Source organism: Salmo salar, chromosome ssa16 (assembly GCF_905237065.1).
Source record: "Salmo salar chromosome ssa16, Ssal_v3.1, whole genome shotgun sequence".
In the NCBI taxonomy this organism is placed as follows: Eukaryota; Metazoa; Chordata; class Actinopteri; order Salmoniformes; family Salmonidae; genus Salmo; species Salmo salar.
In genome coordinates this window covers 62,768,252-62,782,241 of record NC_059457.1, presented here as the reverse complement: position 1 = coordinate 62,782,241, position 13,990 = coordinate 62,768,252, and the positions used below count along the sequence as shown (strand labels likewise).

Here is a 13,990-nt window from a genome sequence, read left to right as displayed (position 1 = left end):
CATTTTTCAACTTGAAGCAATGAGCCCAATCAGTACTCCATAACAACAAAATCATATGGGCTAATACAGTGCTGTGTTACAGCCCGAATTCAAATTTGATTAATTATTTTTCTCTCACCCATCTAGACACAATACCCCATAATGACAAAGAGAAAACGTATTTTTAGAAATATTAGCAATCTACTGAAAATGAAATACAGAAGTGTAATTTACATAAGTATTCATACCCCTGAGTCAATACATGTCAGATTCACCTATGGAGCTGTGTGTCTTCTGGGTAAGTGTCTAAGAGCTTTGCACACCTGGATTGTACAATATTAGCACATTCTTTTTTAAATTCTTCTAGCTCTGTCAAGTTGGCTGTTGATCATTGCTAGACAACCATTTAAGCCTTGCCATAGATTTTCAAGCCAATTTAAATCAAAACTGTAACTAGGCCACTTAGGAACATTTAATGTATTCTTGGTAAGCAACTTAAGTGTATATTTGACCATGTGTTTTAGGTTGTCCTGCTGAACGGTGATTTTGTCTCCCAGTGTCTATTGGAGAGCAGACAACCAGTTTTTCCTCTAGAATTGTGCCTGTGCTTAGCTCTATTCCCTAGATTTTTATCTCCCCAGAAACTCCCTAGTCTTTGCTGACGACAAGCATACTCATAACATGATGCAGCCATGCATTTATTTGCCACATTTTACTTTAGTGCCTTATTGCAAACAGGATGCATATTTTGGAATATTTGTATTTTGTACAGGCTTCCATCTTTTCACTCTGTCATTTAGGTTAGTATTGTGCAGTAACTCCGATCACAGCCATTAAACTCTGTTTTAAGTTGTTTTAAGTTTAAGGTGTGCGTAGTGGTGAAATCCCTCAGTGGTTTCCTTTCTCTCCGTCAACTGAGTTAGGAAGGTCACCTGTATCTTCGGGTGTATTGATACACCATCCAAAGTGAAATGAATTACTTCACCATGCTCAAAGGGATATTGAATGTCTACTTTTTATTTATTTATACCCATCTACCAATAGGTAGGTGCCCTTCTTTGTGAGGCATTGGGAAACCTCCCTGGTCTTTGTGGTTGAATCTGTGCTTGAAATTCACCGCTCGACTGAGGAACCTTACAGATAATTGTATGTGTGGGGTACAGAGATGAGGTAGTCATTCAGAAATCATGTTAAACACTATTATTGCACACAGTGAGTTCATGCACTGTGACTTGTTAAGCAAATCTTTACTCCTGAATTTATTTAGGCTTGCCATAACAAAGGGATTGAATACTTATTTTTTTTTTATTAGTAAACATTTGTAAAACATAATACCACATTTACATTATGGGATATTGTGTGTAGACCAGTGACTCAAAATCTAAATTGAATCAATTTTAAATTCAGGCTGTAACACAACAACATGTAGAAAAAGTCAAGGGGTGTGAATACTTTATCAAGGCACTGTAAAAGTCCTTTGTTTCGGGGTTTTGGGTGAAACAATGGCTAAATTTATATTTCCAAGTCCTATTATTGAAGATCAAGGGGTGTTAAAATTCATTGTAATGACTGGAAATCTGACAGACTTTGGTTTTTAATGTAACGATATAGCCTAATCGTATTATCTGTAGTAGAAAGCAATGGGTTAGAAGAAGCCTACATATCCAACCCATAAACTAAAATGCAACATCAGTTTATGGCCAGCTACGTAAACTCATTGATTTATCTTGTAATAGATGTTGTTCAATTGGTAATATTCATTTTTGTCTCATTCTAATGCCTCTTAAGGGGAAAGTAATCTACAAGTAACTGAAAATAGTCAGGTCCCGTTACCGATATTGGGTGATCCAAAAGTTACAGTACTGATTACAATTTTGGATGGGCAACTAGTAACTGTAACCGATTACATTTAGAAAGTAACCTACCCAACCCTGCACACACGAGCCAAAACACTCTGAAGAAAAGACAGTGGAGGGCTTCCTTAATGGTTCCCTATTTTCAAAAGGAGAGTTCTTGAACCGCTGAACCCTTTCAAACTCCTGCCTCTGGGTCTGTATTCGGGGAGTGTGTGTGTGGGGGGGGGGGCTCTCTCTCCCATCCATCAGAAAGAGAGTGACTCAGATTATGCAACAGTCCATCCCATCGTGCAGGAGCCAGCAGAAGGAGAGACAAATAAAATGTGATTTGATTTTGAGAGGGGGCGGCATCCCTTTTTCTCTCTCAATCCATGATTGTGTCCCAATGATCTCTTCTTCATCCCAAAGTGTTATCTTGTTCACATCCCTTCACTGATTTGAAAGGAAATGACTGGTATAAAGAAAGCCCATGCCTCCACCAGTCCAATGATTTTATTATTATTGGTACGCAACGTATAGGTTTACAGGATAGGGGCCAGTTAAACACATACACCAATGTTTTTTTATTTTACCTTTATTTAACTAGGCAAGTCAGTTAAGAACAAATTCTTATTTTCAATGACGGCCTAGGAGGGTTAACTGTGGGTTAACTGCCTTGTTCAGGGGCAGAACGACAGATTTGTACCATGTCAGCTGGGGGATTCGAACTTGCAACCTTACTAGTCCAACGCTCTAACCACTAGGCTACGCTGCCGCCCAACAATGTAAAATGTGAAAACAAAAATATTGGGAAGCAGTGTCTCAGAGGAAAAAGGGCAGAAATAAATAAAATCACACAAGCCACGCCCCATGATCAGACAGAGACATATTCAGGGTTGCAAACTGGTAAGGGCCCAAAAAGGTGACACTTTTCTTTCTTTTTTTTACACTGAAACATGCAAAAAAATCCCTGCTAGGGGGAAATGCAGGTTTTAACTAATTAAAGAACAATTGAAATGATCTACATGATCAGTCTCTCTGTGTAAAATAAAAAGTGGTTAATTTGAACGCAACACAGATCAAAACTAAGGAAAGCAATCCAATGTTATTTGTTGGATCCAAGTCTTCAAAAAATAGAATATTGCAGTTAGCCATGACAGCCTTTATAATAGAATGCGTGTGACCACAGACACATCTAAATATTTCACTTGGGAAAAAAACATCTTAACCCTAGGATCAAATTGTTCTAATATTCCAGGAATTCCTTAAATAATGTCTTTAATGTTCTAACATCCTAGTTGTGCTTTTTTTAATTTCTTATTTTTTTTTAAGTAAAAATTGTTTTTGCGTCACTACCCCAAGTTTTCATATGTGGGTCAAATATGACCAGTATGTATTTCCTACGGAAATACAATAATAAAACCTAAGTAATTAATGAAATATTTATTAAATATCTTGTTTTTAAATGTTCATTAATCACCGTTTTCATTTACTCATTGAGTAAAAGGAGTTTCATAAGAATGCTGCCAGATATACGACCAAAATGGTTTTACAGATGTTGGATAAGGAAGCCATTGGTGCCTCTGACTCAGAATCTGAGGTATCCAATTCAGATGACACAGACTATGTGCCTGTGGCTCAAGTTGGAGTTGTGGACGCAACTGGTAGTCCAGCTGTCCTAGATGATTCTACAGATGGGGAGGACTCCTCCTCTGAAGAGAGTGAAAACCAGTCAAACAGACTGAGTAAAAAGGGATCTTCGTGGAGTGAACACCCCCCACCCCCTAAAGGCTGGACCAGAAGCCAAAACATCCTGAGGAGCTGCCCAGGGCCTGTACTGGGCTCAACAGATGTGTCACCAAAAGTTGCCTGGGAGCGGTTCATTAGTGACAGCATCATTGAGGAGGTCCTAAAGTGTACAAATTTAGAAGGATGGAGAATAGCAACAGCAAAGGGGACAGAGTGTAGAGAGGTCAACAAAGAGGAACTTAAGGCCTTTATCGGCATGGAGAAAAGGTGGGATGTCTCCAAACGAGAGCTATTTTTAGATCCACTGCAGAATCCAATGTACAAGGCCACCATGTCGGTCGGAAGATATGAGGATATCGTTCGCTACCTGAGGCTTGATGACAAGAGGACCAGAGTGTTCAGAGAGGCAATGGACCACCTGTCAGCATTCCAGTATGTGTGGGACCTTTTCCTAGCAAACTGTAAAGGGTCATCTCCAGCGACTGCGTCACAATGGATAAGAAACTTTCCTCCAGATGTGACGCTTGGCATTCCATCCAAAGAGTTCAATCTTGGTTTCATCAGACCAAAGAATCTTGTTTCTCATGGTCAGAATCTTTTAGGTGCCTTTTGGCAAACTCCAAGCGGGCTGTCATGTGCCTTTTACTGAGAAGTGGCTTCCGCCTGGCCACTCTACCATAAAGGCCTGATTGTTGGAGTGCTGCAGAGATGGTTGTCCTTCTGGAAGGTTCTCCCATCTCCACAGAAGAACTGAGGCAATGGAAAGATGTGGGGTGATGAAAGAGCCATGCCACCACCACTCAGATCAGCCAGGGCCAGAAGAGGAAGAGGTGCCAGCTCTGCCCAAGCGCAAAGGAACAAAAAGTCAGTTGCTAGAGTTTTCAGTGCAACACACCTGTCTGCAAAGAGCACAGTCACATGCTTTTGAATTGTAACAAATACACAGACTAAGACAGCATAAGTAAGCATCACACACACTTTTCTGAATTCACAATTGTTAGTGTTGTCGTTTATATTGATGATGAACTTTGGATTTTCATTTTATTTTTTTTATATTATAAAACATGCTTAAGGTGGTGTTATTTTTGTTTTTCACACTAAAAGGTTGAATGTGAAACTTTGTAAGAAAAATATGCTAATATTTTCAACAGCTGTTATAATTTTCTTAATATGTTATCATTGAAATGTGTATGAAATTGTTGAAGAGCGACTAAAAACATTTCAAACAATAAAATAATTATTGAAAGGTCCAAATCATCACTCAAAATAATTATGTTCAACAAAAAGGATAATATTTTAGACCCATATAAATAAAACACAGATATTACATTATCGGGTCATTTTGACCCAGCATATGCATTCTTGGTGCGCCATGTTTACTATGCATCCTAGGGTTAAAGTAGAAATAGAATGCCTGTTTCATTCTCTGTTTGCTCTATTATAGTGGCCACTATAGTAGACGTCGATCAAGTGCACAAGGCTACATGTGTGCAAAAATAACCCCCCTCACTCACACAAAAGTGTTACTGTCAAGTTCAACACAACAAAAGCAATATCTTTGGGCTACACTGCACATTATTACATTGTACACTTTGCCTGCAGACATCTGTTCTACAATGTGCCAGCAGAGCATGATACCCTGTTGGCATAATCTCTTTCAGGCAGAGAGTACACAAGTGGCATACCCCTTTTTATCCACTGTATTGAAAGAGGGAAAATGTGTGGCGTTTCTTTCACCTCTATTGGCATCCAGCAAAATAAGCAAGGCCCAGCTCCAACTACACTTGATCCCTGAATCCACTTGTTTAACAAGCAACACCTCATTTTCATCTAATTCTCTCATTCTGAAAATTATCCACATATTGTAGAGGGAAAACATTAGTTCAAAAATAGCAGTTGGTTCATTAGCTAGTTAACATTTCACACAGATTGCCAAGGACCAGTAACTGGCTGACTACACTGCTCGCGACACGTGCGAGCGTTGCAAAATAAATGTAGAAATCTATATTATTCAATTATTGCACCCACACTGCTAGCGCGCGCCAACGAGCGTCTGCGTTGCCAAGGGCTAAAATAGAAGTCAGTTCTATTTCCGACGCAGATCCTGCTGCAAGTCCTGCCTCTCCCATCTCCTCATTGGTTTATAGAAGCAGGTACCCACGTGCCATCTCCGCATTGGTTATACCCACGTGGGTGACTGAAGACGAACAAGGTCAGTGGCAGTAATGCACCTAATTTATGAAAGTTGCCAATCGCAATATAAAGTCAAGAGAAGAAAAAGCCTGGAAGGATGAAAGATGACTAGAAACGTTTCGGTGGACCGTTTTATGTGTGGATTAATTGGTGGAGTAGAGGACCTTCTGCATTTCAGGTAAAATAACAACTCAATGTTTATATCCCAGGATAAATTAGCTAGCAACAGCAAGCTAGCTAAATAGGACAAATTAGCTAGCAAGTGCATGCTAGCTAGCTAAATTGCCATAAATGTTCAATGCTTTTCGAACTGTCCCCAAATTAATATAATTGGTTCAGAGTTTGTTTTGATATTTTAACCTGCGTGTCGTGATCACGTTTGGTGTGGGGGGAAAAAATACATTTTTGCACGATGGCGCACGCGCACAGCCGGTTTGGGTTCCGCGTTAGCCCTTGGCAACGCAGACGCTCGTTGGCGCGCGCGAGCAGTGTGGGTGCAATAATTGAATAATATAAATTTCAAAATGTATTTTGCAATGCTCACATCGCATGCAGTCAACCTGTAAGGCTTCTCATCTGCCTCTTCGTTATCGTTCAGGGGACGCGCTGCTGTAACTGCATTGCACTATCTGCTGTCTTGCCAGAGTGCCCGCTGATTCTGTAACCAGCAAATTGGTTGTCTCTTCTCTCTACAGTCGCGTGCTGCATTCTGTTGTTATGTGAACAATTGGCTGAGCCTTGGATACCGCCAGCATTGCTCCAAATGTGCATCACTCATTCGCTTACAGCCAGTAATGATCCAAAGCCCCCCCTCCACACTCCCACCCAAACTGTATCTCATCGGATCTACACGATTCACGTAGGTCACCTATTTTGGATTCAAAACAGCGAATTTTGCCGAAAGGCGACTAGTTTGCATCCCTGCATATTTTATGTGCTGTGAGACCATGGACAAAAATAACTCTGTGGTTGGTAGTGGGGGGGGCTTGGTGTTGAGGTCTCACAGAGGGCCACAGGTGCTGCTAGCCCTGAGGATTAAAAACAACCTCAGAGAGAGGAAATTACTGAGACCACAGGGCTGCTCGGAGGAAAGGAGGTTGGGGGAGGGGAGGGGGGGGGCAGAATGAGCTAGAGGGTGCAAGGAGGAGGGAGAAAGGGGGTGCTAGAGAAGGCGAGACAAAAAGAAGGGGGGAGACATGGAGGAGTTACAGGTGGCAATAGCCTGCAGACTAGGAGAAGAGGATAGGAATACAATAGGTGATCACGGGAGCGTTCCCAAACGGGAAGAGAGGGAGCCAGGGGTAAAGACAATGGAGAGAGACAGAGCGTGTCAAGCGAGACAGATCATACTTCCATGACCCGGTCACGGACTGTTTGGGAGGCTGAGGGAACATTGCGTGTGTGTATACGCGCTCGGCTCTGTGGCAGAGCTTCTTACAAGGAGTGACTGTAGGAGTCTGCTTTCTGAAGAGGGGACAGGTGTGAGGTAAGGATGGAGGTATAGGGGTATGAGTACAAATGCATGTCCTCCAACGCAGGGACAGGGCAACAGTGATTTGTCTGGATTACAGGATGTAAATTGTCAGATGGTGGAAACATAGTCAAGTCTCAAAAAGAGAGAAGAAATGAACTAACCTCTGGTCAGGGGTGTTCAAATCCTACACTGGAGGTCAGGGCCTAAGACTAACTTTTCTGTATACCAGCCACTGTGGCAGGTAAATAAAGAAATCTACCAGCCACTCAGATTTTTTACCTTGAGCATGCTTAGTAATGTCTTAAAACAAGAAATGTATTACTAGTAACAATGTGGTATATTGCTCAATTTAATTTAATATTCTGTTACCGGAGCCTTTTAGCCAAAATATCACAGAGGCAAAAATGTTCAGCTGCCCCTTTAAGGTTACTTTGGTAAGAGGGCCACTCAAGTCATGACTTGTTCCTGTGAGAATCTCACAGCAACCTTTTGAACAAAACAATGTAAATTCAAAAGAAACATGAGGACAATGTCTCACTTTAGTAGACTTGAGTAAATTATGCCTGTGCGCATTGCTTCCAAAAACTACTTTTTCAGTACTTCACGGTCAGTGCTCACAGACCCCAGACAGATAGTATTGCTGCATGAGGTGGGATATCTATAACGGTAGGAGTCAGATTTCTTTGTGCATTACTAGATATTAAACAAAACGGGAGAAATTAATTTGTAAATTTAATTTTAGGCCCTGCTGGAGGTCCAAAGTAGTGCTGGTTTCTATTGTTCTTGATAATTAAATTGCACCCACCCGGTCTCCCAGGTCTAAATCAGTCCCCAACCAGTCCCTGATTAGCGGGGAAGAATACATTTTAAAGCAGTGGAACTGTCTTTGAGGTACAGATTTGTATTTGAGGACTCCAACCACATCTCTGGACACGAACAGACTCATGGACTTTTTTTTTGTTCTCGTCTTTGTATTACATTTTCTAGGCTTGCTGTATTTTACTCAGCTGCCACAGTTTGTACTTTAAGATGAAGTCTTTCTCACCATTTCAGCTGGTCTGGCATTGAGGTCATCAGGGGGAGGTGTCACAATTTCCAGTGGTGGGGCCAGGGCAGAGTCACTGCTGCTCCTCACCAGTAGAGGGATGCCTGGGAAATACCAACACACAGAAAGAGAAAGAGAGAGAGAGAGGTGGTCAATGTTGTCCATCAATGCAAATGTGAGTACACCGATTGTGTTTGTGTAAACTGATCTACGCTTGGTATTAAGTTAGGCACTGTTTTCCAACAACACAAATCCACTGTAAATCTGCCCAAGATTTACAGTGGATGAAATAAGCATCGGAGGAACAGAGGGAGGGAGAGAAAGAGCGAGATACTTTGCGCCCCCCCCCCCCACAAATGGAAAGTCAATCTGATCAGCAGCTGCTGCCCCCCCAAACCCATGCCTTGCAATCTAACCCACTCCCCCTTACGCAATCAAGCCAATTACACCACATGAAACGGCTTGGGGTACCAGAGAGGTACACTGAACTACAGGGGAGGAAAATATTTTTACTCTGCTTTTAAAAGCGGCATCAGGGCCAGACCTCAAATAGGCCCGGGCTAACTCCCAAATGGCACTCTATTCCCTATATAGTACACTACTATATAGAGAACAGGGTGGGTCCTGGTCATAAGTAGTGCCCTACATAGGAAATAGGGTGCAATTTGGGACACATCATGTGAAACCACATCTAGAGCTGTAGGGGCAACTGAGCTTTTTATACGACTGTAACCTACAGAGAGTTGGTTAGACCTGGACACCACAGAGGAGCGAGATAGGCGAAGGAGAGGGAGGAGTGGAGAGAAGTCAAAGCGATCCCTCTGATCTTTATCATCCCGTCATCAATCTCACTTTAAAGGGGAAGAGGCCAGGTCTTTCTGGTCCAATTGGGCCAAAATAAAAAAAAAACGGATGAGTATCAAGTATATGAAAAAGTTCAAAGGAGAAGTGTTACTGCACTGTATCGGCCAGTCCCACTTTGCTCCTTTGACCTTGCTTTGATGTTAGGACTATAATGGAAGCTCCTTCCATATGGTAGCGGCTGTATGAAAGGCCTAAAGGATAGATCCTCTGCAGAGACAGGAGTAGGAGCCAATCATTTTTATTGAACGCATGACCTGACCAGGACAAGCGCTCCTTGCTCTAGTGTTGACCCACCCAGGCTGCTGACCACGTCAAACAAGCAAGTCACCCTACACCATACAGACAACCTCAGACCAGACCAACCAGGAGGAGCTCACACACACACATCTTAAGGAATCCAGAAATGCATCCACCTTAACAACCAATTTCAAAACCCCTACAGTGCTATGCTCCTATAAAAAGGCCTACCATCTGGAAGCACATTTCTCCAACGATTTACAAAGAAACAGACACCTTAGAATAGTGTCCCCAATGTTTAACCGAACACTGCTTCTGTTAAGCGATGATGTATTGTCTGTCTTTGAGGTAAAGCTCTGTGTTTAATCCTCTCTATGTCACTTGGATCTGTGTCCTATCTGTCTATCACAGCCTTTGTCTGTTACTCTCTCTCTCTCTGTGTGTGTGTGTGTGTGTGTGTGTGTGTGTGTGTGTGTGTGTCTTTCTCTCAATTACTCTCGGTTCTCTGACTTAAATTAACTAAACTGTTCTTTAAAGAAATTGATAGTTACATATTGCAATATTATTTATGGACTACATTATAATCGATATTTGACTACGAGTATCGATGTCAATTTTATTTACATTACTGATCAAAACAAATAGTCTCATGCTGTCTCTGCAGCAGTCATATAGTGAGCAAGATGTTTGGAACATCAAATGGCAATATTGAATTGCAATACATATAGAATTGTGAGAATCGCAATACATACAGTTCCTTCAAAGTATTCACAAGCCTTTTCCTTTCTCACATTTTGTTGGGTTACAGCCTGCATTTAAAATTAGATTTGTGTCACTGATCTACACACAATAGCCCATAATGTCAAAGTGGAATTTAGTTTGTAGTACATTTTAGAAATTAATAAAAAAAATGTTACGCTGAAATGTCAATAGGTATTCAACCCCTCTGTTATTTAGGCAAGCCTAAATAAGTTCAGGAGTAAAAATGTGCTAAACAAATTGCATAATACGTTGCATGAACTCATTACGTGTTCAATAATAGTGGCTAAAAGTGGATTTCACCATAGTATAGGAGAGTTAAAATGGTTATTCCATCAAACTTCAAATTATTAGAATAGTACACAAAACAGAACATCCAGGTTAAGGTTCAGAGGCGCATGCTCGCGAACAGGAATGTTCCAAGTTCAGACAGAAGGGGGAATCAGATCGCTATGATTGCCAGGAACCTTACTTTTGATTTATATTTTCATTTTTTTGCACTACTAGTACTGCCTGTTGATGTTCAGGAGGTAGCTACAGTAGCTGGATGATATTAACATCTTCGGTTTTTATTTGATTAAATCTACTTCATTTCATCTTGGTGCTTACGTCACCTACTAACACCCTGGTACTACCCGTAGCTCCCGTTCTCCTCAGTCCGTGAAAACACAGAGAGAAATGGGTGTCGCTGATTACTCCTGTGTAGAAGTCCATAATGCACAATAAATAAATGGAGATGTGAGAGGGAATGTGTTTTACTTTTCTCCATGCTCCTCCATAAACAACATGACAGATGGTGCATTGAAGAATGATGTACTCCAGTCCTGACTTCTTCATAATACCATTGCAGGTATGCTTATATTGTCTATGAATTATTATCATACAGTCTTTGTATTGAAGTTTATTTATTACTGTAGTCTATAGATTATTGCTTTATCTATAAATGTGATTGTGTGGGTCCGTGAAAACAGAGAGAAAGAACAACTTGTCAGACGGTGCATTGAAGACTGATAATCATTCCTAACCTGACTTTTCATAGTACCATTGCAGATCTACATAAAAGGCCGAAAAGACCGCCATGGTGTCGCTCTTCATTTCTTGGTTCTTCTGTGGTACATATAAAGACCACTACAATGAGGCCAATGGTGATTTTAATGGTTGTGAAATGAGAAAACGGAGGATGGATCAACAACATTAAAGTTACTCCATTATATTAACCTAAATGACAGACGGAAAAGAAAGCATGCACAGAATTAAAATATTCCAAACCATGCATCCTGTTTGCAACAAGGCACTTAAGTAATACTGCAAAAAAAATAGTTGTTTGTCCAACACAACACATTACACATTTTAAGCATGTGGTGGCTACATCATGTTATGGGTATGTTGTCATCGGCAAGGACTAGGGATTTTTTGGGGGGATAAAAAGAAACGATATCTATAAGCACAGGTGAAAACCTGGTTCAGTCTGCTTTCCAACAGACACTGCGAGATTAATTCACATTTCAGCAAGACATTAACCTAAAACACAAGGCCAAAACTGGAGTTGCTTACTAAGATGACATTGAATGTTCCTGAGTGGCCTAGTTACAATTTTGACAAAAAACTACTTGAAAACCTATGGCACGACTTGAAAATGTCTGTCTAGCAATGATCAACATTTGAACATCTTGGCCATGTTCTGTTATAATCTCCACCCGGCACAGCCAGAAGAGGACTGGCCACCCCCCCCCCATCCATAGCCTGGTTCCTCTCTAGGTGTCTTCCTAGGTTCTGGCCTTTCTAGGGAGTATTTCCTAGCCACCGTGCTTCTACACCTGCATTGCTTGCTGTTTGGGGTTTTAGACTGGGTTTCTGTACAGCACTTTGAGATATCAGCTGATGTAAGAAGGGCTTTATAAATAAATCTGATTTGATCAACTTGACAGAGTTTGATGAATTTTGAAAATAATGGGTAAATATTGTACAGTCCAGGTGTGCAAGACTCTTAAGAGATTTATCAAAAAAGACTTACAATTGTAATCACCGCGAAAGGTGATTCTACAAAGTATTGAATCAGGGGTGTGAATACTTGCGTAACAGTTATTTCTTGTACTTCATTTTCAATAAATTGGCAAAAAACACATTTTCCCTTTGTCATTATGGGGTATAACGTGTAGATGGGTGAGGTAAAAAACAAACGGTTTAATCCATTTTGAATTGAGGCAATAACAACAAAATGTGAAATAAGTCAAGGGGTATGAATACTTTCTGAAGGCGCAGTATCGTTTCGGCACCTAAGTATCATGATAATATCGTATTGAGAGGTCTCTGGCAATTCCCAGCCCTACCAAATAACAGTTCAGACTACTCAGTCATGGACAAAGCACTTCAGAGTCCTCCCAGGGAAAGGTACCTACGATTTTGTTATATGAAGAGGCTGAGTACACATAATTAGGGCCCAGAGTTTATGCTCACCTGACTTGACCAGGAAAAACTCTGATGACCAAGGTAGAGGTTAACTACAGATCAGTAAAATGTCTCTCTCTTCAATGCTCCCACTTTAAGGGGCAAATCCTAACTCCCACTTTTAAGTAGAATTTTCAATGGGAGATTAAGTTTTTTGATTAAAAAACCTGAGGCATTTAGGAACTAGGGAGAATCTCAATTGCATATTCTTCACGTCCTCTCGCCTCGCCTCCTTCCCAAAACCCATTGGATGAGAAAGCCAGAGGTCCAACCCCACAGATAAACATCTCTGACCTCTGACCCTAGAGCATAGGTTCATGGGAGATCAGAAGGCCCAGAAGAGGAGGGCAGTAGATTGTTTTGTCTTCTCTGTCTTTTTCTCAATGTTGAGTTTAATGATAATCCATTGAGGACTATGTATCCTAATGGACTGCTAATTCAGTTTGTAATCTGTAAAGGAATTTTGAATATATAAAAAAAACCAAAAAAAAACTCACTCTTCAAAATGGTTATTGATCTCATCTAAACTAAGGCAAAGCCACAGATGAAATAACCATTCCCATTTGGCTGCATGCAGTCCTGTGTCTGAGTGGGCACGCGTCTGTGTGCGCCCAGAGTGATCTTGTCTCGTCAGATCAATAGAACCCTCCTGCCCAGGGTGCTCGTGGGACGCAGTGATAAGGACTGTCATTCCCCCTCGCCGACAGGAGTGTGTGTGTCGACAGGAGTATGTGTGTGTGTGTGTGTGTGTGTGTGTGTGTTCAGCGCAGTACAGGGATCGATGCAGGTCTAATCATCCGACTGGGACTCTGGTGGGGCTCAATCACAATGTTAAAACAACCAAGTTCGAATCCTGTCAATCTACACTGCTATAGCACAACAACACACAGCGTTCAAATTGTACCACTAAACAACACCCAGTGTTATGACTGGGGCCAGAAGTATTTCCTCACCACAGAGCCTAGCGAAGGAACTACTGCTGTCTGCCGTTATCATCTCGCTTTCCGATCAAAGTGCATGAATTGAGGAGAAAACTGAAGTGAAAATGCACTCACCACAGGAAAAACTATGAACAGAAAAAAAAAAGTCTGTGCCCTAGTTATGGTATATAAGTAGGACATCATGACCGATCATAAAACAAGACCATGTACGCTGAACAAAAACATAAGTGCAACATGTAAAGTGTTGATTCCATGTTTCATGAGCTGAAATAAAATCTCAGAAATGTCTCCTAACCACAAAAAGCTTATTTCTCTCAGATTTTGGCCACAAATTTGTTTACATCCCTGTTAGTGAGCATTTCTCCATTGCCAAGATAATCCATTCACCTGACAGGTGTGGCATATCAAGAAGCTGAATAAACAGCATAATCATTACACAGGGGCACCTTGTGCCGAGGACAATAAA

The 13,990-nt window shown here is 41.2% G+C and overlaps 1 protein-coding gene across 1 annotated transcript in view; it reads right to left on the bottom strand.

The window, feature by feature from the left end:
• The window catches only part of LOC106574327 (partitioning defective 3 homolog B), a 241,797-nt gene that overhangs the window by 131,699 nt on the left and 96,108 nt on the right, over nt 1-13,990 (bottom strand). Inside the window, exon 5 of the mRNA XM_045696696.1 lies at nt 8,276-8,379. Coding sequence (XP_045552652.1) covers nt 8,276-8,379 — 104 coding nt within the window. The remainder of the gene's footprint in view (nt 1-8,275; nt 8,380-13,990) is intronic.